This window comes from Taeniopygia guttata, chromosome 5 (genome assembly GCF_048771995.1).
Source record: "Taeniopygia guttata chromosome 5, bTaeGut7.mat, whole genome shotgun sequence".
NCBI classification, from domain to species: Eukaryota; Metazoa; Chordata; class Aves; order Passeriformes; family Estrildidae; genus Taeniopygia; species Taeniopygia guttata.
Window position 1 is genome coordinate 61,637,093 of NC_133030.1, and position 27,455 is coordinate 61,664,547.

General features: G+C 40.1%; 1 protein-coding gene across 1 annotated transcript; it reads left to right on the forward strand.

Annotated features, from left to right (window-relative positions):
• The first annotated feature begins 30 nt into the window (after nt 1-30).
• Nucleotides 31-27,455, forward strand: WDHD1 (WD repeat and HMG-box DNA binding protein 1). The gene is made up of 26 exons (XM_002200407.6): nt 31-84; nt 705-797; nt 1,725-1,836; nt 3,701-3,852; nt 5,827-5,938; nt 6,474-6,524; nt 7,629-7,724; nt 9,118-9,210; nt 10,120-10,226; nt 11,177-11,312; nt 11,465-11,660; nt 11,834-12,024; nt 12,847-13,031; nt 14,992-15,233; nt 15,720-15,857; nt 16,773-16,929; nt 18,598-18,712; nt 20,026-20,157; nt 20,637-20,854; nt 22,359-22,489; nt 23,127-23,186; nt 23,994-24,037; nt 24,176-24,334; nt 24,721-24,860; nt 25,802-25,937; nt 26,508-27,455. Exons 2-26 carry the CDS (start codon nt 721-723, stop codon nt 26,703-26,705), a joined length of 3,378 nt encoding a protein of 1,125 aa, XP_002200443.6. The 5' UTR covers nt 31-84; nt 705-720; the 3' UTR covers nt 26,706-27,455.

The following is a 27,455-nucleotide window of genomic DNA, read 5'->3' on the forward strand; positions in this document are numbered from 1 at the left end:
CCGGCGCTGACGGTCGGGCCCGGCCCCGCTGAGGGCGGAGCGGCGGCGGCGGGCGCGGGAAGGCTCGAACGGGCGGCGGGGCCGGTGAGCGGCGGGACGGGCAGAGAGGCGGTGGGGCGGCCCCACCGGGGCCCCGCGGGACCTTTCCGGAGCGGGGCAGCCGCGGGGAATGCGGGTCCCTGCCGGGCGGCTCGTCTGCCCTGCCCTGCCCTGCCCTGGGCCGGCCGAGGGAGAGGCCCCGGCGTGCCAGGCCCCTCCGGGCCTCGGTAACCCGGGCCCGCCTCCCCGCGGTGTCCCCATCCCTGAAATGTCCCCATCTCCCACCCCGTGACCTCATCAGCGTGTCCCTCATCCCCGCAATATCCAATGTGTCCATCGCCTAGCCTCATGTCTTTTTCCCGATGCCCCCATCCCCGTGGCTCCCCCCAATCCCCATCACTGCGATGTCACTGTCCCTACAGTGTCCCCATCCCTGTGTCCCCATCCCTGTGTCCCCATCCCCGTGATGTCACCATCCCTGCAGTGTCCCCTGCTCCCCTCCCAGCAATATCCCCATTCCTGTGTCCTCATCTCCCCACCCCACAGCTGGTTCAATGGGTGGATGTCCCGGCAGCTCTCACTTGTCCCCCCCCATCTGATGCTCTTCCCGAAGTGTTTTCTTTTAATTGATGTTATTTCTCCTCTTTTTTCCTCTCCCTGAGCAGACAGGTGGGAGCAAAGATGCCATCAAAGCAGAAGCCAATGCGGTATGGCCACACCGAGGGACACACCGATGTCTGCTTCGATGACACTGGCAGGTAACAGCCCCAAGAGAGGGATGAGCTCGTTCCCGTCTGATGCTTTCCCAGGAGTTTGGTATTAGGAAAAATTTCCTCTCTAAGAGAGTGGTCAGCCATTAGCACAGCTGTCCAGGGTAGTGATGGAGTCCCCATCCCTGGAGGATTTAAAAGCTGTGTAGATGTGGCACCTGGGGACACAGATTGCTGGTGGCCTTGGCAGTGCTGGGGGAATGGTTGGACTCAATGATCTTAGAGGGCTTTTTTAATCTGATTCTGTAAGTTTCTATATCAGCCACTGCTGTGTGAGATACTGAGATGGATTTACGGCCTGGCATGGTCCAAGAAATCCTTTGGGTTTTGCCTGTGCTGAGAACTGGCTGTGTGACATATTTAGGTGCTCTGAGTTTAGAAGTGATTGATTTATAACTTAAATGTAAGCATATAAATATCCTCATGTATATATATATAGTATCATATATATATAAACTCTATATGCACATTTTATGAGAGTGACTTCATAGATTTTAGCAGAAATCAGTGTAGTGTGGGAGTAAATACGTTTATGTATGCACTAAGAAATTAAAAATATAGTTGAAGGAATGTAATATAGCTATATTTTCATCTCTTCCTTGTGCTAGTTCTTGATTGAATAAATACAAACTATATATTTAGTTTTACCTTTTTATAGACTAAAAGGTAAACTAAAAAAAAAACCCAAGCCTTCACAAAACAAACTCAAAGGATACACTTTATATATTGTTTATGGTTAAAGTCCATATTATTTTATTCCTTTCTTAAGTTCATTATCATTGCAAAGACAGTTCATAAGAGATGGTCTGGTAACAATTCCTTGAAACTAACAAAAGCCGTGTTTGGCATTCCAACCAAATGCTTCAAAAAGGATGCAGATTCCTGGATGGTAACAAATCCTGTGTCTTTCCACAGCTGCATTGTGACTTGTGGCAGTGATGGAGATGTTAGAATTTGGGAAAACCTGGATGATGATGATCCAAAGTCCATTAATGTGGGAGAAAAGGCCTACTCATGTGCTCTAAAGGTAGGGTTGTTAACACAGCTCCTCACAGTTGTGGATCTTCCTCCAGATTGCTCAGGGATGCTGCTTCTGTGGGTAACAATAAACAGGAGTTACCTCTGAAAAACACAGTTGTAGAGGAATTATAACTTACACTAAACTTTTGTAATGTTTTTTTACCCTCCTCTTCCTTTGTGGTCAGTTATATTAATTTCTGACTTTGATCTCCTTTCTGAGGAAACAAACCCAGCAGATTAAGCTAATTATGCAGTGAACTTTTTAGGCTGTTTCAGTGTTTTCTCACCATGTGAGTTGCAAGAATTTTCCCAGCATAGGATGTGAACATCAAGTATTAGGAAGAAAGCCAAGAGGTTGTTTTATGTGGGCCTGTGTTAAAGTCCAAGGAGTTATAATCTGTATTAATCAGAACTTGCTTTTACAAAGTGAGTAATGGTTTGGTAACACCTTTTTTTTTTTTTTAATAATTAGTTGATGTTTCACTCTCAAAATTGTTGTTTGGCCTAAAGATGCCTCTGACCCAGTGTCCCTGAAGTGAGAAGAGGATTTATATAATAGAAAATAATTATTTTTACTATGCATGTTCATGTATTCAGCTTGAGAATTGTCACATTATTTCCTTCATGTCCAATTTTTTTTTTATATTACATCAATCATAGTGGGTCTAAAATATTTCTTTGTGGCAATTTTAGAAGACTTCCAGAAGCCTACATCAGTTCTACAAATATTGTGTATTTAACCTGGTAATGATAAAGAGAAATTTTAAAACTGTTTTTCAGCTACTTGTGATTTTGTAGAGGAGTATGAAAGAGGAAACAAATGAGTGTTAACATATTTGTATTGCATTATAAGAATTATTTAAAATCTTATTCAGAATTACTGCCTTAATTGAATCCTCTTTCTTGTGTCCTTTTTAACATACCTTATGTATCTATTCCTCAGTACCTGTAAAATCTATTTTCATCATTGATTTTTAGGGTATTTTGCTGTAGATTTCCATCACATTAGTTATTTTATCACAAACCAAATGAGGTGACTTGAATGGGTTCTCTTAGCAAGTCAGTGGTAGAGTCAGAAATTGCTAAAGCTGTTGAAGAAGAGATGAGGAAAAATCCTGGGAAAAATTGAAAAAGGTGCTGAGAGGTGTTTTATTTTTAAATAGTGGGAGACTTAAATGTCAGGAAATACTTTTTCAAAAATTACCCCTCATTAATGAAATGTCATGAGGGACTGTTCTGAGATGTTGATGTAATCTAGGTAATAAATCTAATCTTTTTTTTAGGTTATTCACTACTGACTGCTGCTTCCTTCACCTTCAGGATTTTTGCCTCCCCCCAAAAAAATACACACAATAAAAAAGAAAAGAAGGCATTTCTTTATTTTCAAGTTTTACTGCTGTGTACAACTGGGGAATAGTATTGTCATTCAAAAAGATATTATTTTCCAAGAATGGGATAATTATTTATTTTGTTTTGCACTTTTTAAAATCTGGATTAATTTTTAGTAACCATCTGCCTTCTGTTTTCTGTAAAGAACTGAGCTATAGTTCATGAGCTTCTCATCTTTCCCTGATGGCATTTAACTGAGAATTCCAGTCCAAGGGTGCCCTCTCCTGATGCTGCAGCAGATGAATCTAAATAGCATGCAAGTTAGTTTGGTTAAAGTGATAAATTATTAAAGTTGCTTTGCTTGTCTCTGTTTTTGGGCAGGAAAAAAAAAATAAAGAACATTTCTCATACTACTCTTACAGTCAGACCTTTTTGGAATAAAGTTAATCTGCCAAAATATTTGGGACATTAGAGCGGGATTTTTGTCTCTGTGGCATAAATGTGTTTTAACTGACAGATTTTGTGGCTGATTTTGTTGTCAGAATGGAAGGCTGATCACAGCAGTGTCCAACAACACTGTCCAGATCCACACATTTCCTGAGGGAGCTCCAGATGGGATCCTCACTCGTTTCACCATGCCCGTCAACCACGTCACCTTTAGTCCTGATGGCACCAAAGTTGCTGCTGGATCTGGGTAATGTGTGAGGAAAAGCACTGCTCTCCTTCAAAATCTGGAAATTTCCTCACAGGCTGATGGTTATCAACGAGGTCATGAACCCACAAACCTCTGAGGGCTGGAAAATGCCTTCAAGGGGGTGGAGGGGAAGAAAGGAATGAAGGGGAGTTTAGGAAACAATGCTCTAGGAGATACTTGATCCACCAAGTAGTTTTATGTAGAAGTCTGGTGTTGTGAAATATTTTCTTTTCTTTAGGAGGCTTGAGTGTTTTCAGCTCTCAGTCTGAAGCACAAGTGTTCACCCTTATGGATGTCTCCTGTCATTGAGGAGACATTCAATTTTGTCACTGGGAGCTGAGGATGATGTCCCAGCTGCTCAGGATCATGGAGCTGCAGATGAATGTGCACATCTAAAAGTTAGATTGGTTCTGATTTGTGTGAGAGCTTTGAGTCATTCTCTGGCATAAGCATCACTGATCTGCCAAATGATAACAGATGACACTTTCAAGACTTGCCTGAGGGGAATTTAATATGTAGTTTAGTTCTTTTAGTTCTTTTCTTAGGGCAGCACGTGTACTTTTACAGAATATTCTGTAGTCCTTTAACAGAGGAGGTAAAATAGCCAACAGGCAATGAGTTCTTTGTGGGGTTTTTTTGTGTATTTAAGGCTCAGGTGATTATTAATTGCATTTGGTGAACTGTTTGGGCAGTCATAGCTAATTCAAGCTGTCTGCTTGCCTCTCTTCTGGAATTTTGCTCCACAGGGGAGATGGCAGAGATCTGCTTCCTGACTTCTCTAAGTGTGAATTGAACCAGAAAAGCATTTTGGATGAGCATGCTGGACTGTGAACTCTGGCAGCAGCTCCACCAAAACTGGGAGGCTGGGCAGTAACCACTGTAATCTCCAAATCTGACAGGGATCATGGCATTGGGCCCTCTGCCAGTGCTTGTTTCTGAGAGAACAGCTCTGCCCCAGGATCTGGCTTTGATTAGAGAGATTAGGCAGACAGCAAATTCTTTGCTGTTTCTAAAACTTTTATAACCCCCTAGAACTCCTGCAGCCTGACTGGGGCTCCCACAATTTTAGGAGAAAGAGCTCACAAGACTGTCAGGCCACCCCTCAGTGAGGTCTTTGTGTCATACTAAAGGAGAATGGTGAAAGCCATGAAGTGAAGGAGTGCAGCTGAGAAGAATTGCTTTTATTTGTCTCAGATTTCTCCATTTTTGCATGAAATCTTCAAACTTCAGTTGTATATAAATTTAACATCCAACTGGCTGCCAAAGTTACCATAAGCTACATGAAAAAGGTCAAAAGTAATAGTTAACCCTATAGAATTAGATCCTAAAATGAAATTTCTGAGGGTATTGCCATGAGGTTTGAGAGGGAGTGGTACTGGAAGTTTATCACAGCAGCTCTTTGTCTTAGGAGTTAGGACTGATATTTTGAGTTAAACTGCAGCAATGGCTGAAATTTTGGAAGAAGGAATGAAATTGTTAAAATTCTCTTATTGTATCTGATGCTCTAAATAGTCTTAAAAACACTGTTAAAAAGTCACACAAAATAAACTACTTGCACCATATTTTTTTTTAAAGCTGCTTGGCTAAATAATTGTATTAATGAATATTGGTCCCACTCAGTAGATAATTCTTGTTAAATCATCAGCTCTCTGATATCTGAGCAGAGATTTTTATTAGATCATGTAGAATATTATATTGAAGAGATATATGGTCTGTGTGTGCATAATATCTTCTTCAAAAAACAACCATATTTTATGAATTTTGATGTAAGCAAAAATAATTTTCTGATAAAAACAGTCTGGCCTGACTCCTATTGTAACAAGCCTCAAGATTCTCATTTTCCATTACATCATATAGTGTTGAGAGCTGCAACTTCCCCAAAAGATATTTCATGCCTAATTTTTATTGCCATAAAAATATAGTTTGTCATTGTTAATACAAATATTAACAATTTTATGTCATTGTAATCTGCAGTGACTTTATGATCAAAGTTGTGGAGGTGACTGATAGCAGCAAACAGAAAACATTCCGAGGACACGATGCTCCTGTTTTAAGCCTGTCTTTTGACCCCAAGGATGTTTACCTGGTAAAAAAAAAAAAAATTCTTATTTTCTTTCTGCTTTGAATCCCATTTTCCTTTGAGGAAATAAAATAATTTTTTTTTAATCAGAAAACCAACCAGTGGCTGGGCAGATGAGACAATTTAATTTCATCTGACCTTGCTGGTGATGGAGTCTGTCACAACTTGTTGCATCCCAGGGGAACTCAGTCTTTGCTTTACTAATCAGTTACTGCCTGTGCTCTTCTGGAATCTAATGTAGAGGAGAAAAGGTGCCTGACTAAAGATATTTAATATTAATTTTGAGTCTCTTTTGCAAATAAATAGCTCACTTGAAGTATGAGGGTTTGTAATTACAGCAGCTTGGAGCTGAGTACAATTATCAAGATGACAGCATTGGAAAATTTTAAATCTTAAATTGGTTTAAACAGGGAGGCTTTCTTCTTAAAACTGCCTCTGTATCCTGTGTTTGTGGCATTGGTTATAGGGATTTTTCAATTTTGTAGCATTAATTTCTCCATGTCTTTAATTATTAATTTGTTTACTCCATTCTCTCACCGAGGCCTCGGCGAGCTGTGACGGTTCTGTCAGAGTCTGGAACATTGCAGATCAGGTAAAGGCTGCTCTTTCCATGTGAAATCTTTCCTAAGCAAATCCAGGATTTCACAGACAGCAAGAAGAGCTGGACTGAAGTAACCCTCCTGGAGTAGGATTTTCCTTTTGGGGATGAAATCTAGCTACACTTCACAGAATACTTCTGTCTGCTTTCTGGGAGAAGTTCCAAAAGCTGATTTTGAAGTGTTGCCTGGGTAGCTGTGTTTTGTTCTTCCTGTCTGTGAAATCCCTGATTCCTTCCGTTCATCTCTCCTAATTGGCCAACATAGTAAGTACCAAGGACAAAATGAGGATAGCAACTGACATCAGGTTCCTCACTTCAGAATTTCAGGACTGAAGAATTTTGATTATAATAAGCAATTTATTAACTCTAGTAAACACATTTAATCTCTGCTCTTAGAACTCTGAGGAACTTAAGAATTTCAGGTGAAGGCTTTAATAAAGCAATTTTGCATATGGATATGACATTAGTTTTGCTAAATGCCACTGACTGGAATAAGAATCCCTGTGGAATTATTCCTGTAAGTACAGTTGAAAACATACCCCCCACACTTGGGGCTTGCTGCTTTTTTAAGACACAAGCATAATTGTGTGAAATCTCATCTTCCGGACTGACAGTGGCTGCCTTCTGGGGAAATTATATTGAGAATGTTCCAGGGTTGGGGGCAGTTTGATGCATGAATCTGTGCTGTGATTTGAGATCACAGCCATTCATTCTTTATACAGCTGGGACCATATTCAGGCTGTGGTGTGTCACCTTGCTGCAGTTGATCTGGATTTGACAAATGCTTTCTGGCTACATTTCTCTATAACCTAAGAATAGATGGGCTCATTTGTTCTGTACTTGGTTAAAAATACATGTTCTGTGATCTTATTTCTGTTACAAGTAGTTTTATTGTCATTAAAATAGTTTCAGGGCTACATTGACAAATTATTTTTAAGGCAGTATGTACTGCTGTGTTTTCATGAAAGAGATTATTTCAGTTGGGACATATTTCTTCCTTTTGTTTTTTTTTTCCTCACCCATTTCCTTTAAGAATTTGTCCTAAGCAGCAGATTTTTGCTGAGCTAAAAAGCTTATTTTTTAAAATTTTGTTTTCAGACATGCACGACAAGCTGGCTGCTGCTGCAGAAATGTAATGATGTAATAAATGCTAAATCAATCTGCAGGCTTGCCTGGCAACCTGGCACTGGCAAGGTAAGTGATATTCTTTTATCACATCTTAATCCTTCTTTTGCCTCTGAGTTCAATGGTAGAATTCAATCTGGGCAAGCCCAAATTGCACCTGCTGGGAATAAGGAAAATATTTGGGGTGAAGTTACCTTTTAGGAAACATAAAAAGCTGGAAATGGCTCCTTGTACTGAGTTCGGCAGGAGTCCAGCTGTCAGCCCTAACCAGCATTGAACAAGGTGTGCTGAATTGGAAGGAACATTGTACACGAGGGAAGCCATCAAATTGTTCACAACAGAGCATCAAAGGAGTCCTGTCCTTCTCTGCTTTGAGTAAACTTTGTCCTAGTCAGTAAATGTTTCCTCAGTAAGTTGCTCCATTTCTTTTCACCTGAAGATCAAAGTTGCAGCCAGGTGGGGTTGGTGTCTTTTCCCAGGTCACAGACATCAGGACAAGAGGAAATTACCTCAGTTTGCATCAGGGGAGGTTTAGGTTAGATATTAGGGAAAATTTCTTCATCAAAAGAGCTGTCAGAGCTGGCACAGCTGCCCAGTGGCAGTGGTGGAGTGCCCATCCCTGGAAGGATTTAAAAGCTGTGTGGATGTGGCACTTGGGGACACAGGTTAGTGGTGAAGACACTGTCAGGTTAATGGTTGGACTTAATGACCTTAGAGGGCTTTTCCAACCTGAGTGATTCCATGATTCTTCAAAATCCCTGGCTACTGTGATAGTGTTATATATCAATTTTCCATGGAAGAGTGAATGTCACCCTCAGTACAAATTGTTTCAATATCCATATTGGATAAAATCAAATACTTTCCATTTTTAGGCTAATTCTTCACACACACATGTATTCAAAATGTAAGCAGTTGTTTTGCTTCTCTTACAAAGCAATTTGTTAGAATCCTAACAAAAATAAATCCTAAAGAAATAGCCAGCCACTAACATCAATGTAGTTTTATGGAAGATGAAATGAGCTGGTTTAGGAATCAGCTATTCAAATCAGATTTATTGAGAAATGGTAACCTGATCAAAAGGAGTCTGGGGAGGGAGGGTAAAGAATCACCTAAGCCTTGTGCTCAGTGCATTGAAACTATGTGTGTATGTGTCATGTTTTGATAAATAAGAACTTATAACCTTATGGTGCAGTTTTCTGACAGAAGGAAATGAAGATTACAGTTAAAAAAAAAAAAAAAAAAGCATGTTTTGCTCTGTAGCCTGTGGAAAGCATTAAAGAACCTTGTAATTTAAATTACTTCAGCTTGCTTTCTCAGTTGGCATGGCTGGGATGTTAGAGAGCTGTTAAATCCTGAGGCAGTCACATCTGTGAGTCTTCTGAATGGAGGAAATTGTGCTGCTTGAGTGTTCTGTTTGACAGGTAACTTGTTCTAAATGGTGTAATATTTTTCCTCTGAGCAGCTGCTGGCAGTTCCTGTAGATAAAGTTGTCGAACTGTTCAGAAGAGAGACCTGGGATAGTCAATTTGATCTATCAGATGCCTCCATCACACAGGTAGGTGCAGAAACCAGGGGCTTGTTAAATACTCTGTAATTTAAATGTTATTCTGCTAGAAGTTGTCTTCTGCACAGTACCTCTCCTTGGCCCCCTTCTCTTGGTGATGATTGTTCACATTTTCTGTTTAATTTGTGATCCTGTTGATTTCTGTTGGAAGACAGGGCAGAGATGTTGGGTGGTGTCAAATACCTTCTTGTGGCTCTGATTCCCCTCTTTCATTTATAGTAACCCACCAGGTCTCTAAAGTCTCCTGGTGACTCACCCACTGCGGCTGAAGAACATCTGTTTTCACAAATTGCTCTAAATACAGAACTTTTTAGAGAAAATATCAGGCGTATTATTTCCATGTGGAGCAGAGATGTTGGTTGTTCAATTTCTATTTTATTCACTTGAAATTTAGTAGAGCTGAGTGTGCCACATTCTTTCTTTTGGCCTCACTATGTACTTGGGAATTTTTGGGTTGAAGAGAATCACCTTCTAGTGTTATTAAGATGCAGAACACACAGCCTTGGATTTTAATTTAGGGAACTGTATGAAGTTCAAAATAAATAAAGCAATGTTTAGTGCTGAGTTTGCAAAATACACTCTGCTTCTTTCTGCATGTCTAGAATTGGGTTTTGTTTGGCCTCATGGCGCTGTTTAATGACAGAAGATGCATATTCTGAAACAAAAATAGGTGTGCTGCCTTAAAGATTGTTTTTTTAAAGCAATCATTTTTGTAATAGTCTTTAAAGAAAAAGAGCTACATAACCCCAGCCCATGTACAGGAGGCTGAATATAGTCTGCTAAAGATGATTCTTTTTTTTTTATTCTCCCAGAATATCTGTCTGTTTCAAGCTCCAGGACAGGAACACTGTGCATGCATTGATTAGTTTTTATTATCATTTGTTTCATTTTTCTCCTTAGCCCTTGAATGTTGTGGTCTGGTCTCCGTGTGGGAAGTTCCTGGCAGCTGGAAGTGTGGATGGGAATTTAGTGGTGTGGAATGTGGAAACCCAGCAGTGCATAGAGAGGTATTCAGTGTTGTTCCATAAATCCCCAAGTTCATCTCTTTTTCTCAAAATAAAATTTTATTGTCTTTTCTGCAAAACTTTTTTGTGCAAATGTAGAACTCTTGCCTCTTGATGAGATTTACAAGGTTTTCTGGTTTAACCTGTCAGGCACCTTAGGGAAGGGACTTGGATGTGGATTTTGTTCAAATCCCTGAATCTTTCTTTCTGTGTATATCTATTATTATTTTTGAAACTGATGACTGATTAAAGGATAGCTTTGATGGAAACAAATTTTCCTCTCATCCCAGACCCCAGTAACATGTTTTCTAGAGGGAGAGGGAAACACAGGCCCATCAGTCAGCCATTCTCACGTGTAGGCCAAAAAGGACAGATTGGCAAATTGCAATTTGGTTAATTAAAGTTCTTAAAAACCCCTAAATATCCCCCCACTTCAAATCAAAGGTATTATTAAATGAGAAGAAGAGAATTACCTGAATAATCTGTGTACGAAACATGATTGTAACTGCAATCTCTATAAGAATTATAGACAGATTATATAAATAATTAATGGAATTATTTTTGTCAGGATAAAGGGTGGGAAAGATATAGGATTAGTTTACCAGTTTATTCAAGAGAAACAAATAATGTTCTTTCTATAACGGGATGGTTCTGGAATAAATGAGTGCTGAGGAGTTCCTTTGTCTTCTAAATGTGTATCAGGAAGCTGTTGTTTTAAGAATATGATTCTGCTTGATTTTTAAACCTTAAATTATTTTCTTAATAGAAAAGGAAGACTTGCTCTATTTTTATAGCAGCTGTTTACTCTGAAGGTGACCTATTAATTATCTTACTGTGTGTAACATCATTTTCTTGTACTAAATAAAAATTACCACTTCTTGCAATAACTCTTGGAGGGGAAAGTTTTGCCCTGAGGAGCTCACTAAAATCCATTATTTTCATATTCTTTTTAGGATGAAGCATGAGAAAAAATACTCAATTTGTGGACTGGCATGGCACCCTAAATATAAGCAAATTGCTTATACAGACAATGAAGGAAATCTGGGGCTGTTGGAAAATATTGGTGATGTAGAGAAGCCAAATGACAAGGTGCTCTTGAATGACTTCTTGAATGAATATTGTTATTAAGATTCTGTGGAACACTCTGCTTTGTGCTTTACAAGTTCCCTCTTGTGTGTTAATTTGTTTCTTGAGTTCCATGTCCAAAGGAAGTTCTGTGCTGATGGCTGATCTGGTTGTAGGTTGCCAGTGCAGTGGCCAAAGACTACAACGATCTGTTTGATGGAGATGATGATGATTATTTAAATGGGGATATGATTGAACCACCTCTTTCCCCAAAAACTGGAGATAATGAGGATGATGCTGATGACCTTATGCAACCCCCAGGCCATATGAGACGGGCACTAATTGATGATGATGATGATGATAACTCACTAGGTACACAATAAACTGATTTTTCCAGAGCTCTTTTACTGGGATAATATTTTAGCATCCTCTCCTCAGATATATTCTGCTTTGTTTTTCCAGAGAAATCTTGTTTGTTTTAAATTTTTTAAACCTATATTCTGTCTTAATACTGTGTGTGAGAGACTTTTTTTTTTAACTTCTAGATATTGGGTTAATAAAAGCTAGTTCTGGTCTTCTTGAGAAGGAGGATGATGGTGATGATCAGCCTGGTGGCTTTTCAGCTTTGCCACCATCATCTACACAACAGCCTTTCTATGATGGGCCAATGCCAACCCCCAGGCAAAAGCCTTTCCAATCTGCCTCCACTCCTGTGCATCTGATGCATCGATTCATGGTAAGTCTGTGTGATTATTTAGATTTAGATGCTGGTTATGTAGATTTAAAGTATTCATTTTATATTTCATATTGTCCATTTCATGTTGTGTTTTAATCTAATCCAGTATTTTTTAATACTTTACAGTGTGAAGCTAAGTAATAGAAAATGACTTTATTTTCATGCAAGGACTCCATAATGTTTTGGTTTACATTTCAGTTGCTTTAGAAATATATACTTTGCTTTAAGACAAAATCAAGCTATGCAGTTTGTACACATGCTACTCAATTCTAGCAAATCCGTTTAAAAATTCCTTTTAAGTCAGAACTGTGGATATTTTTGTGCTGTTAAGACTTGTATGTTGTACATTCACTATTTCTTTCTATCTGCAAGTTCTTTACACTTAATTTGGTAAGGAGAAAGATGGCTGAGCAGTGAGAGTGAAACTACTTTCTGCCTAATTCAGCTGTTTTAGGAACCACTATAGTAAACCAGGGTGACCCCAGATCCAGGGAAGAAATGATGATGTCTGGCTCCAGATCAGAAGGCTGAAGGATTTGCTATATTAACACTATACTATATCACATTAATATACTATTTAAAGAGACTCTATACTATTCTACACACTTACTTCTTACTTACCTGTCTAACTAACTACAAACTTGTGACTCTGTGCTGAGAGCCCGAGCCACAGCTGGATCCCACTGGTCACTGACCCCAAACAACCTTCACCAGAATCCAGATAAAACAATTACAGCAGGCTGGTTTAGGGCAGTATATCTGATGGATTTAGCACATTTGGCTTGATGGGTTTTTTTGGGTGTTTGTGGTTCCTTTTGCCAGGTGTGGAATTCGGTTGGAATCATTCGCTGCTACAACGACGAGCAGGACAACGCCATAGACATCGAGTTCCACGACACCTCTGTGCACCACGCCACTCACCTCCCCAACTCCCTGGGCCACACCATGGCTGACCTCTCCACTGAAGCCATTCTGCTGGCCTGTGAGAGTACAGAGGAACTTGGAAGGTGAGTCGTGGCCTTGCTTTGCAAAACCCATGACAGGGAGATGCTTTTAACTTGTGTCAAATATTTCGGCTTTTGTTATCAGCTTCTATCGATTCTGAGCTTTTTTGCTTTTGATCATGCTTTTTATTTCTGGGTGTCTCGGTTTGAAAAGACAGGTGTCTGTTAAGGAAGGCAGGAGCCTCCCCTGAAATCAAAAATGCAAACCCCCTCCCTCTGAATTATTATAATTTTGAAATTAAAAGGCTCTCAGGAAAAGATATGGGAATAGGAATAACAGTTCTTGACTAGGAAAACTAAAAATACAAATGCAATAGCACAAACAAAAAAACATACCAAAACAAAACAACACTGCCAGAGTCAGAGCAGCCCTGGCAGGCTGTGGGTCAGGGAGGTGGCAGCAGCCCCATCCCAGGGTGGCTCAGCCCTCCTGCAGTGCCAGCTGTGCTTCTGCTGGAGCAGGATCCTGCACAATGGGGGAGTTTTCTTCTGGAGCTCCAGGGCTGGGGGAGATGGGCCTGGGCTCCTCTGGGAATGCAGTGGGAAGAAAGCTGCTCCTCTGGGAATGCAGTGGGAAGAAAGCTGCTCCTCTGGGAATGCAGTGGGAAGAAAGCTGCTCCTCTGGGAATGCAGGGGGAAGAAAGCTGCTCCTCTGGGAATGCAGTGGGAAGAAAGCTGCTCCTCTGGGAATGCAGTGGGAAGAAAGCTGCTCCTCTGGGAATGCAGGGGGCAAAGGCTGCTGTGCTGTTCCCAGGTCAGATTGTATCCAGGTAGGAATGTTTGGCTCCTCCCCTGGGCAGAGCATCTCCCCATGGGATGATGGAATTTTCTCAGCCATGCATGGACACTCTGGCCATGAACAGAAGATAATTAATAATTAATGGCCCATGAACAGAAGAGGTCTCCTGGAGGGAGGATTGGCTGTGGAAGAGATAAAGAAAAAACTACCCAATGAACAGAAGATAACTGCCCCACCTCTAACAGGTGGTAATTGAATACACACTCAGCTAAACCTGAGACAATGGGACCACTCTCGAGGAGGATTTTAGCTTCCACCTACTTGAAGACTTTGAGTATTGAAAAATGTAATTTGTTTCTTAAGAATTTCTTAATTCCTATTTAAAATGTATGTATACTGAAAACTTCACACAATACAGGCTTAAAGGAAATTGTAAACATGAACAACAATTTTTCAGTCTGCTCAGATCAAAGATCAGTCATAAAGGTTCAGCTATTTCTTTTCACACTGTTGCTAAGGAGATGTTTGGAGATACCCATAAGAATTTCAAGCTTGAGGAACACAAGTTTATGAAAACCATGGAAAGATTTAAGCAGCTGGGCCAGCTAAACTCTGTTCTTGCATTTAAGAACAATTTCAACAGTATTTTATTGTTGGTTTCTGTGGAAATATCTTGAAGAGCTTTCTTCTTATTTTCACACATACAGTCTTGTGGTAAATTGAAAAACGTCCTTTAAAAGTATTATTTATTACATATTGATTGTCTGATTTTGAAAGTGTCAATGTTTTTCTCAGTGGAAATGGGTAACCTCTCAAAAGGCATGATGTCTGTGGATTAGTCATAGGCAGCATTCAATTATGAAGAACTGAAGTTTCTAATATTTTTTCCTTTTGAAAGATAGCATAATGTGACTGACTTCTAATGAGGGGTGATATTCAGAGTGCCAAGGAGGACATGTACCTGCTTCCATCTAAAAAATCTCCCCTCAGCCCTTTTGACTCTCTCTGCTTTAGAGACTTTAAATCTCCAGTGCTGGAGGTCAAGCTGCCTCTTCAGTTTTTGAATAATAAGAGCAACACCTTTACAAATGACCACTTGAAATTTGTAGTGCCACCTGTAGTTCCATCAGAGATCTCTGACAAAAATTTATTATACTGGTGTATTTTCAGATATTGTATTTACTTCATGTTGAGGTGTTTGTTGATTCTTTGTCTCTGCCTTAGCAAGCTCCACTGCATCCATTTTGGATCCTGGGATGCCAACAAGGAGTGGACTGTGGATATGCCAAAGGATGAAGAGATTGAGGCCATCTGTCTAGGCCAGGGCTGGGCTGCCTGTGCCACTACTGCCCTGCTGGTCCGTGTGTTCACAGTTGGAGGAGTCCAGAAAGAGATCTTCAGTCTCCCAGGCCCAGTGGTGTCCATGGCAGGACATGGAGAGCAGCTGATGGTTGTTTATCACAGAGGTAGTTTTCTCCCTTTTGTTTTTTGTTGAACTGAGATTGTTGTCAATCCTCGCCTCTCACTGGCTTCACACACTGGTTAATTTATTTGTAATCACCAGAGAGTGTGTTCTTCTTTTCTTCATGATGTTTGTGCTTCTCCTCTTCTGGGTGATGCTTTTACAAATACATCCATCAAAACCCACAGACCTGTGACTTCTGACAGCAGAGCCTGTCTTTGATATTGGGATGCTGAGATTAAACTGTAGGGAAGGGGAGAACTTTGCAGCAGTGAAATTAATTTATTAAATTTGGGTTTCAAATGTGCCCGAAGGAATTACTACAGGATATTAAGGAAGTTGTTGTTATGCACATCTCTTGTGTCCAAAAATCAAATAATTGTGTATCTGACAGTGGTATCCATGGGTAACGCCGCATTAGAATTAATTTTTGAATCAAAACTTATTTAACCAAGTCTTCTAACACAGTCATTGTACAACTTCTTCTTAGGTACTGGGTTTGATGGGGACCAGTGCCTTGGGGTACAGCTGATGGAGCTAGGAATGAAGAAAAGACAAATTTTGCATGGAGACCCACTTTCTCTGACAAGAAAATCCTATTTGGTGTGGGTTGGATTCTCTGCAGAAGGTATGAAACACCTGCATGAGTGCTGACAAATCCTGACACTGCTGGGGGCATCACAGGAAAGCTGGAGAGGGACTTTGGACCAGACAAGGGAAAACGGCTTCAAACTGCCAGAGGTCAGGGTTAGATGGGATATTGGGAAGGAATTCCTGGCTGTGAGGGTGGGCAGGCCCTGGCACAGGGCTCAGAGAAGCTGTGGCTGTCCCTGGATCCCTGGAAGTGTCCAAGACCAGGATGGACAGGACTTTGGGATTGTGGAAGGTGTCCCTGCCATGGCAGGGCATGGAACAAGATGATTTTCAACATCCCTTCCAACCCAAACCACCCTGTTATTTTATGGAGAGGTTTGGGTAATTAATGACCTTTCAATAATGTAGATCTTGGGACTTGGACTTTTTCTTCCAATCTCCTCAACAATGAACAAAATTCTGATTTTCTATTCTTTCAATATATTCGTCAAAAATGTTTAGTATTTTCCCATTTAGATGTTATCAGAACTTGTTCTCCTGATTGCTTTTCCTGCTTAGCCAAAAGAAATGAGCTGTGTTAATGAACCATAAGAGCACCCAACCCCCTAAAGTTGATAGCTTGGGAGGACCTTTTATAATAAACATAAAAAGTAACTGTATAATAGCTGATTTCCTTTGGGAATCTGCCCAAGCAGTATAAATTTGATTTCTCCATAAAATATTTTAATTTTGAACTTGTCAGTTAACCAGCAGTGGTGCTGGCCGACAGAAGGTGGCGCATCTTTCCAAGGAAACTGCCTTTTCCAAACTGATTTGTGCTGTGTTTGGGAGAGAGGATGCCTATCTGAAATGTGTAAACCATCATTTCCCAGCTGTATCCACCACTCCCATCTTGCTGGGCTGTAATTTGCTGCCTGACAGAGGAAATGCTCTCATTTATTACAAACAGGTACCCCTTGTTACGTGGATTCCGAGGGAATCGTGAGGATGCTGAACCGAGGATTTGGGAACACTTGGATTCCAGTGTGCAACACCAGAGAGCATTGCAAAGGGAAATATGATCATTACTGGGTCGTTGGCATCCATGAAAATCCCCAGCAGCTCAGGTCAGATAATTCACAAGGAAACACTTTGGTTTTCAATCCTAGAGAATCCTTTTCCAATCCCTTTTTACAGAGAGAAACTGCAAACTTCAGCTGGTGCTGAAACAGGTGCCTGGTAAATGTTCACAGCAAATGGTAACTCCCCAAATGGAATTCTGCATGGAGGATTCTTTATTAAACTGGCTTTGAGTAACTCATTAGAGTTTTCTAATTTGTAACGGATTAATTGGCTCAGAGGTGTGTGTGCAATTTATTGACACATTCATAAAACTGAATTTTGCCAGAGAAACTTTCTAAAGTTAGGGTGGCTGTTAGAAATCTACTTCTGCTTTTGATGGCTTTGGTTGTTTTTTCTTTTTTTTTTTTTTTTTCCCAAGTTTTTGGGGTTCTTGATATCTTTTTCCCCCTCTTTGTTTTCCTCTTTTTTGACTTTGAAAATAATCCAATCCTATAACTCATCTACATCATCAGACAGATAAATCAGAGCTGTCTGTTATTATATTAATATTTAAACTGAGGCCTTGAAGAGCTATTTTGGATGTAAAATAGCTCAAATATTCAGCTGAAAGCTAATAATTTCTTTATAAAATGTTATACTGGTGTGTCTGTATAACTGTTTCTCTTTAGTGTGACTCGTATGCTGAACATTTTGTTGCTAAGCTTTATTTGTAGCAGTTTTTATTCAGTGGTCTGTGACCTTTTCCTGCCAGGGCAGAATCCATCAGCTCACCTATTTTACTGAAATTTAGACTCTGTTACTTTACTAATTATGGACAATTGTAGAGTTTGGTGGGAGACTGAATTTTATTTAAACTTAGGTGGCATTCTTCATAATACTCTGCTTTTTTGGAATAAGGGAAATAATTTGATACCTCTGTTAAAATGTCACTTCACTGCCTGTTTCTCCCTCCAAATCATTATGTTGGCCTCCAGAAAATTCACTAAAAATGTGCAGATCATATCACATTGATAAGATGGTCAACTCTGAGTCTCTCATCCTGAGTTTTTCCTTCTACTCCAATGAGAGTGCTGCTCTCTGAATTGTTAAGAATATTTTACTCAAAGCAGCAGCATAATGAAGATAAGGAGAGGGTTGTTGTAGAAACACCACATGCCTTAATTAACAGATAGCCAGAACACTGATGCTTCCTGTTCTTTTTTTTGCCCAAGTCTCTGAAACTGCAGCTTAGAAAACCAGATGTTTTTGTCAATGCTGCATTGGTGCTGCAGGAAACACAGCTCTTCCCCAGTCAATGGTTTGCTTAAGTGATTGTTACCAGAAATTACTCCTTTAAATGTAATGAAGCAATAAGTCTGTGCCTTCAGTTGTTCAGTGGTTTCTGATTTCAATGTATTGCATTTACTATTTGTAACAGCTGTTAAATCAAACATTCTGTGAGATCAAGATCAGAGTGTGTGTTATGTGCCACATTTGGAATTTAAAGTGTGAACAAGAGCAGCGTGTGCCTTGCTGGTTTTGAACTCTTTTCTTGCTTGCCCTGTAAAGATAACCCTTTATCATGCAATCTTACACATTGCTGTATTTAAGCCAGTCATTTAATTACTATTTTCCAAAGGACAAATCCTCTTAAAGTATGTTGCTGCTTAGGGGAGACCTGGTTTGGGTGTGGAACATCTGGCGAGTGTGGGTGTTTTGTTTCCTGTGCACAGGTGCATCCCTTGCAAAGGAGCCCGGTTCCCTCCCACCCTGCCACGACCTGCTGTAGCAATCCTGCCTTTTAAACTTCCTTACTGCCAAGTTGAAACAGAGAAGGGACAGATGGAGGTATGGAATGGTGTGGAATCCACAGCTGGGAGGCTCAGTGAGTGGGGATTATAGCAGACCCCCATTAATCACCTTTGCTGTGAAACAGGACAGGGCAAACCCTCAGTAAAACACGTGGCCAAGGGGATTATTTGGATTCAATGTTTTGTGGAGCTTCTCTAGTTTGGTTCACAACTGTTCCTAGAAGAGGACAAAACAAAACTGGCAGAGCTGATGCAAAGTTGTATTTACACATGATCTGTTTCTGACCAGTGATGTCTTTCTCACTCTTGTTTTTTTAGTGATACCAGATTTGGGGGTTCCAGTCAAGATGCCCTTGAATATGTCTGGGTTTTACTATTTTAGGCATAACAAAATTTCTGAAGTATGTACTAAGTGTCCAAATTCATAATCACGGAAAACAGAGGTCTTCTGCCTTGGCTTATTTACAGACTTGTTGAAGCAAGATGTGCCCATGGACAACTTCTAGAAAAATAACTCTTTATTCTTCAATTTTTATTGGTTTAAGTATTTCAAACTTGTGATTCTCAGCTGTAATGCACAAAACAGAAATGAACATAAAATTCTAACTTCAGCCTTTGAACAGTTTAATGCTATTGGAAATTTATTCTCTTTGATAGAAGTATAGATAAAAAGTTTTGATAGCAAACACCCTGACATTTTTAATTAATTCTCCTCCTTTTGGTTAAGTATTTTGTTCTTTGTCTGATAGAATATGCTTGCCATTCCTCCCTCTACCCAAAATAATGGGATGAGAATGCCAGGAACTGTTGCTTTGGCTTGAGGGAATATGTGTAGATAAAGAAAAGTTATTCTAACACATCTGATGAAAACATACTGGTTTTGAATAAGTTCATAATCATTTTGAACAAGGCTAGCCTAGCCTAATAGCCATACTTGCATTATAGTTTTAGTTTGTGTCTCTCAGGTCAACTCCTGAGTTTGCTGAGTTATTCTGGATCACTTCCAGTTTGCTGTGGGACAGCACATGAAAGAACTTTTTCTACAATTGTCTATCCTGATAGTATGTTGGTAAACATGTAGGTTTCATCCTGCTGCAAGCCTGTCATATAAATGGAATTCAACATCTATGGCAACTGTTGGGATCAGTTTGTCTAAGTGTGGTTGTTATCCATCTTTTCCTTGGTAGGCATTGACATGAAGGAGAATTGTCTATCCCGCACCCTCATTATCACAGGAAAGGAATGTTTAAGAATAACTGGATAAAATACATTGTAAATTATTAGGCATTATGTTGTGGACTGTTTTTTCCCCTCTGCATTCCAACACTCATCCTTCTCCCTTTTTTTCAGGAACAGTACTGGCGTTCAGTTTTATTTCACAGCTACGTGGATTACTTGTCAAAAAATGGCTTTGAATTTGATGAAAATGCTAAAAATCAGGCAGTGAAAGAACAGCAGGAACTTCTAATGAAGCTGTTTGCTGTAAGTACAAGTACATAATAGAAAGAATCCCTGAGATTTATCCCTGAGACTGGAGATGCTCAGGGCCAGGCTGGATGGGGTTTAGAGCAATCTGGGCTAGTGGAAGGTGTGCATGGCAGGGGGGTGGAATGAGATGAGCTTTAAGGTCCCTTTCAACCCAAACAATTTTATGATTCTATAACTTATTTGTAGATGGCATCTGATGTAAATGCTGACGTGATTCCTCTTAACAGGAGTCTGGCTAGTGGTTGGCAATCCAGCTAGTTCAGACTGGTAAAAGGTGGGCTGCAGGTAATCTTGTTTATCAGTGTGAAGAGTGGGGGGAAGAAGGAAATAAAAAAACTTTTTATTTGCTCTGTAGCTCATGATTGTTCATGCCTTATCTTTATTCCTTCACTCCACCAAGACTATGTATCCTACTCCTGGAGGCTTGAGGGAGCTGTGGAATTGTGTGACTCCCCAGGCTTCTTCTCTTGCAGCTTTCCTGCAAGCTGGAGCGCGAGTCCCGCTGCGTGGAGCTCGCCGAGCTCATGACCCACAGCGTGCTGAACCTGGCCATCAAATACGCCTCCCGCTCCCGCAGGCTGAACTTGGCCCAGCTCCTCAGCGAGGTGGCTGTGGAAAAAGCCTCAGAGCTGGCAGCAGCACAGGAAGATGAGGAGGAGGAAGAGGATTTCCGAAAGCGCTCGAGCGCTGGGTAAGGCGAATTTCCGCGGCTAAAAAACTGGGATGGGTTTTGCTGCTCTGGTCATGTTTTGATGCACTTCTATGGCCCACAGTTTGCAGGGTGTTTGTGGGTGAAGTGACAGCTCGAGTTGCTCTGCTTGGAAATGATACTTGTGAAATGACACATCCTTGTTGGTGTCTTGTGAGGACTCGTTAGTCCCAGGATACCAGCACAGAGGGAAATATCTGCGCTCCTCACTTCCTGTGTGCCTGTGTCCAACAGCCTCGGAGCCAGAGCAGGCTCAGTGCTAAGTTGCTCTGACTGGAATTTTCTCTTCCCACATTTCCCTACCTTTGGTTGACTCCCACCTATCTTTTTTTCCTCTTTGTCTCAGTCTCTCAATCTCGATTCATCCCACACCTGTCTTAAAATCCTATCTTTCTCCACCCATCCCTTTTTTCCAATGTCCCCATCTCAGTTTATTTTATTTGGTCTTATTCTCTCCTAATTAAGTCCAGCTCTTCAAAGCTATTGAACATATTACAGGTTGGCTCTGCATTCTTTTTGTCTTTGTGCTATCAATTTTCCTCTCCTACCTGCATCTGCTTTATATAACATGACAAGGCAAAAGGTGTGTGTTTGTGTTTTGGTGGCTTTTTTTTTTTTATTTATTGTTATGGGGTTGTTTTTTAACATTTAAATTTATAATAATAAGATATGTTTATATTCGTTGAAGCAATGTCTTCCTATAGCAATTTTATGTATGAAATTTAGGACTTATTTAAGCAAAAGGAAGTGATAAGTCCCTGAATTTATCTGTGGTCTTTCCCTTATTCTTCTGTGTTAAACTGCACAGTCAAAACTAATTTGTAAATATTCTGGCTTGTTCTTCTGGATCCTGTGTGGAAGCTGTAATCCCATGTCTGCAACTTCAACCACTCTGAGGGTTAAATTCCATCACAAACATTATGTTGTTCTTAGTGCCAGAGTAATCTAATACTGATTGTTTTGCTTGAAAGAAATGGGCCTTTTGTTTATGTATATTATGCAGTTTTGGTAATTGGCAAATTTAAGGAGGAAAATGCAAGAATTGTACATCTTCCTATATAGGGAATTTAGAGAATAATCAGATTAAATGTTAAAATTTGATGCCTTCAGTATGAAATTATATATCCATGTTTTATATATATACACACATATATTATATATGTGTATATATATATAAAATACATATAGACAGTATATATGAATATACTATGTGTATATTCATGGATGCAGAAAAGTAATCTGATGATACTGGAGGTATATGTGTTTACATGGAGATTAGAGGAGATCTTTAATATTTGCATTTATATTTGTTGCAAAGTGTTAATGAATCTTTAATCATTACAGTTTAATCAATGTATAATGCACATAAATGCCAAATGTTATTGTTCTTATTGCCTAAATTAGGTAAGTGAGCTTGCTATCTGTGGTTTCAGTTTTCCTTCTGAACTTGGTGACCACTTCCTTTCTGCTGAATTCCTTCCTTTAGTTCCAGCAGCTCTGCCACCAAGTGGGGTCAGCTGCCAGGCAGGAATGTTCAGCAGGACCAAGAAGTGGAAGATGCTGAAGACACTGATGCCTGTGAGGAAGCAGAAGAAACCCCAGAAGTGCATAAAGAGAGTAAGAAAACTGTATTTTCTGAATAGACTGGGCACTATCCAGGTAGTTTTTGCAGACTTAATAAGTGGAATAAGGAATTAAGTGGCTCCATATTCCAGCCTGTGCCTGAAGTCACTGCAGAGAAACAAGTTCAGTGTGTGTCATCTGCTGTGTCACAGCTGTGTGTGCTTTGTGCTCAGTATCCATTAGAGGGGCCCTGGGGGACTTTTTCCTGTTGCCTGATTTTATTCCTAAAGGACTGGCTCACCTTCTAATCAGTTACTTTTATTTCAGCTCCAATCTTGCAGAAGGTGGATTGATAGATGAGTAGTTTGGGCACACTTTAAGGAATAAGCTTAAGGTTTAAGAAATAAATGTACATCTCTAAATCTAGGTAGAGGTGACAGATGGTTTTGTAAAAGTGTTTGTACTCTCTGATAATTTAACTGTAATCATGGAATCACAAAATGGTTTGGGTTGGAAGGGACATTAAAGCTCATCTGGTTCCAATCGCTCTGCCTGAGGCAGGGACATCTTCCACTAGACCAGGTTGCTCAAGCCCCATCCTTCCTTACTTGTCTGTTTGGTTTGATTTTTTTAAAGAATTTTTGCTACAGTATTTTATTGTATTTAAATATGTTCTCCTTTCCTTTTTCAGAAGAGACAAATTGTTTCTCCAAAGGTGTCCCTTCAGCAGATGTGACTACTCCAAAGCCTGGTGAGTAATTAATTTATTCCAGAATAAAAGGGTGACATCTTTGTCATTCTTCACAAATCTACTCCTGTTTTTTATCCTTTGTTCTGTCATTGCTACTTAAATTTAGTGCATAGCAATGTTGTCAAATGGTAAATTCATAGAATCATGGCATGGCTTAGATTGGAAGGGACCTTAAAGTTCATCTCATTCCAACCCCCTGCCATGGGCAGGGACACCTTCCACTATCCCAGGGTGCTCCAAGCCCTGTCCAACCTGGCCTGGTCACACAGATTGTTTTTAAGATGTTCCCTGTTCCTGTCTTCACTTCCTAATGATGATCATAACACTGTTCTGATTGCCTCAGCTGTGCCTAATGCTGAATCAGTGCCTGCCTGGCATGCCTGCCATGAAGGCATTCTTTGGGACAAGGGAAAAATGAGAACAGTGATCAATGGATTTGTTTCCCTACTCCCAGGCACATTTATTGCAAGGCAGAGTGAGAAATCCTGAGGTAGAACTGTGAGCGTGGGCAGGCAGGGGCAGAATGTGACTTCCAGCAACCTGCCAACCCTTGAACAAGAATAATAGGAGTGGAAACGGATTTGGGAGTGGAGGAAGTACTGGGTCTTCCTCTGGGTTTGTATTTTAAGCTGTTGGTCCTGTGTGGCATTTCTGATAGCTAAGAATAGCTGAGCACGTACAGCATAACCTTCACAGGGTTATTAAAGTGTCTTTCTGCTCATCTAGAATGTGCACACTGCCTCAAAGATTTGGGTAGATGTGTGAGTGCACACAGTTTTACATTCTTTTTTCTCTCCTCTGAAATAGCTGTGGTTGCATCCAGCAGCAGAGGACGAGTGAATCCATTTAAGGTAAGAATTTTGCAGCTGGGTCGATTGTGATGCTCTGAAAATCAGAGCAGATTCTGTCTGGAGTTTCCAATATAACTGATACCTTGGAGGGGAACATGACAGAAAATAAATAAAACACCTATTTATTTGTTTTGCTAGGTGTCATCCAGCAAAAAGGATCCAGTGGTTCCCTCAGGAAATGTTTTAGACAATATGACCAAATACTCAAAGAAAACATCTTTGTCTGGCAGTCGAGCTGTAGACAAGCAGAACCCTTCAGTTATAAAGCCTCTGACTCCCAAACCCAAGACCAAGCAGGTAATGTTTGTAGTCTTTCTTTCATCATTTCAGTGAGCAAAGAACAAAAAATGGAATTTTACCAGCTTTAATCAAGTATGAAACCCTGTGAGTAAAGCAGCTTAGATGGCAGAATTCATTTAAGCATAGTGCAAAGACTATTACAGCACATAAAACAACAGCAAAAAAATCAATTGTAGAAATTAGTTTCTGTACTGAGCCTTGTGCTTTTATTTTAAATAAGGTAAACATCTGTTGGGCTGAAATTGGATGGACTAGATACTCTATTAAATGCAAGTGATTGTTATGTCTTTAGGAAAGGCTTGTGGTTTCCTAGTCTACATGGTACATGTTGCCTGAGAGTGAGGTGATTTTACTTTTTTCTTTCTTATTCTCCATTTCTGTAGGCTTCAGCAGCCTCCTTCTTCCAGCCTCGCACACCTGCAACTAATCCTGGTGAAAAAACAGTGGAAGAAAAAGAAGAAAAAGCAGGAAATGAGTCCCAAGAAGCCAAAGTCACTGCACAGGAAAACACTGAAAACAGAAGGTGAGAGACACTTGGATCTCAGTGCCATATTTAAATTTTGATAGAAATGCAAGTCCAAAATCTGTTTTATTTCTGAAGATGTTGGGCTGGCCAAAGAAATATAACATGAAGATTCAAGTTTACCTCACAAGTTGTCACATTTATGAACCCAGCTGAAAAATGTGGGAGGGAATAATAAATAAACAGTTCAAAATAAAATTTTGGGGCTCTAAGGAACAATTTTTGTCTTGATACTGCTTGTAATGACCTTTGATAAATTAAACCATGCTGCTGTGCCAGTTCCAAGTATAGGAAATAGTGAAAGTTTCAACAACTCTAGGAAATCTCAAAGAAAACTTTATTTTGGTGGGTTTTTTTTTAAGAGAAGTTCAACAAAATCTTCAATCACCTGAGGAGCTCATCTCTTCCTAGCTAAGGCTCTAATCTCTCGTGTTCCTGGGAAGCAGATGTATTTCCTAACAATCCCAACCCTCATGAAACCTGCATTATTACAATCATGTTTCATTTAGGCTTCATTTAGCTGAGGAAGATGAAGGTGATTATTGCTCATTTGGACTGGCATTCTTTCTGTTAACCTTTAGGGATGATATTCTACAAGTGGCAAGGAGGGCTGTGAGAAGGATGAGCTGAAATGAATGTGCTCTATTTTTAGCTTGATGGGACCCTGTCAGAAAGGAAGAGAACCATTATGCTTTGTCATTCTAAAACTGGAATGTTAATCTCTACATATTTATCACAGTTTTAATAAAAATGCTTGACTTAATCTTGCCTTGTCAGCATGTTCTCAGAGCATCTTGCAGTGGGAGAGAGGAGGCTGCTGCCCTGAGAGGTCTTCTGAGACCAAAAACACCCAGTTAGGTGCTGCTCAGAAATGTTGCTTTAGGAGGATGTGGTTTTCCTGTAATCTTCTTAACCAGACAATTTTTGTACGCTTGCTTTAGACCAAAGACAGGTTTCCAGATGTGGCTAGAAGAGAACAGAGCAAACATTTTGACAGATAATCCTGATCTGAATGAAGCAGAAGTAATAAAAGAAGGAATGAGTCGATTTAGAATGCTGACATCAGAGGAAAGGATGGTAAGAAAACATTCTCTAATTCTCTGGGTTTGATAATTTTTTTTCCCTCCAGTGAATCTCTGGGTTATTTTCAGTTAGGAATTTTTTTCTGGAAATTCCACTCTTATCCATCTTTATGGATTTCAATTTTGAACTGTGCCATGATCTATGACATATAATTTATGAAAATATAAACTGAATTATAAACAATATCAGAAAACACCTTTTCCAAAGTGAGGCTTGTGAGAGGAATGTAATCAATTAACAAATAACAAAAGGAATGAGTTTAAAGTCACAGAGCCAGGCTTAATTCACTGGGGATTAAATTTGTTCTCATTTAACTTGTTGCGTTGGCCTTCCCATTTCTCCAGAAAGACAATTAAGAGCTTCAGTTTCATATACAGTTTCAAAAGAAATCCAGTTTTGAAGGAGAATGTTGTTAGAAGAAAGGAAAGTGAGGAAATCCTTACTTAATCCCGATTAGTTCTTCACAGGAATTATTCCAGTACCTTAAAATCAGCGTAACCATGTGTATAAAACAAAGTGGTGAGTTTTGTGGCCTAATTTGTAGTTTTCTGTTCTCCTTCCAAGGTGTGGACTGAGAAAGCAAAAGGAAGAGTCAGTGACTCAGCAGAAGACAAAAAGCGGAAGCGTCCCACAGCTGAGGAGGATGAAGTGGAAAAGAGCCAGGAGCAGAAATCCGAGGACACAAATGCATCCAAAAAATCCAAGCCTTTAGACCCATCCCCAAACAACAGATTGTCAGCTTTTGCCTTCAAGCAGAGCTAGCTGAAGTGGTGCCTTCTCAGTGTCTGTGTTCTGAAAGAATTCGTGGAAGAAATTCCTCTGTGCTGAGGAATTGGCTGCCATGCTTGAAGAGCACTGGCAAAAAGAGTGCCTGGCTCCAAAGAGTCTGTTAGAAAGTGGTTTATTATCAATTTTTGAGAAGAATGTTGAATCCCCTCCCACAGTTTTTACAAGTTCCTGCTCACGGGCCTGTTCCCTGTCAGCACAGCCTGAGCAGAGCTGTGTAGCTGTGGCACACCCTGTGTGCCTTGATAACAGTGATGTTGGGTGCTAAATGCAAATTAATCCTTCTGAGGAGGGTAAACTGCATCCAAAATCTGCCCTGTGCTTTTAGAGAGGCAAAATAATGGCTTCTCTGCCCTCCCTACTGCCTTGAGAGTAAGACACTCAAAGAAATGGGTGTGAGGGGGACAAAGCTGAACACCAGCAACATGCTAAGCTGCATTTTCAACCCCTGTGGCAGTGGCAGAGCCTGATATGAGCAGAGACAGAAAACCAGAGCAGAAACTGAGTTAGGAAGGTTGGGTGTGCAAAGCCAAACCATTTCTGACTGTGCAAAGGTGCTTTCTCAATCTCTGCCTCAGCAGGATCCAGAAACTGCTCAGAACTTGTAGTATTTCTAACATTTGTGTCTGTAATGTTTGTTTTTTTAAATAAAATGTGGCTGTTTCTTTGTTTAAGGTGGCAGAGTCTTTGCAGTTGTAATTAAAGTAAACAGATTTCTACCTACCA

Bases quoted from the DNA above. Each gene is read 5' to 3' on its own strand.
- WDHD1 (XM_002200407.6), top strand. From the start codon at position 721: ATGCCATCAAAGCAGAAGCCAATGCGGTATGGCCACACCGAGGGACAC. The intron at 5,939-6,473 runs GTAAAAAAAAAA...TCTCTCACCGAG, and splicing joins ACCCCAAGGATGTTTACCTG to GCCTCGGCGAGCTGTGACGG. The intron at 12,025-12,846 runs GTAAGTCTGTGT...TCCTTTTGCCAG, and splicing joins ATCTGATGCATCGATTCATG to GTGTGGAATTCGGTTGGAAT.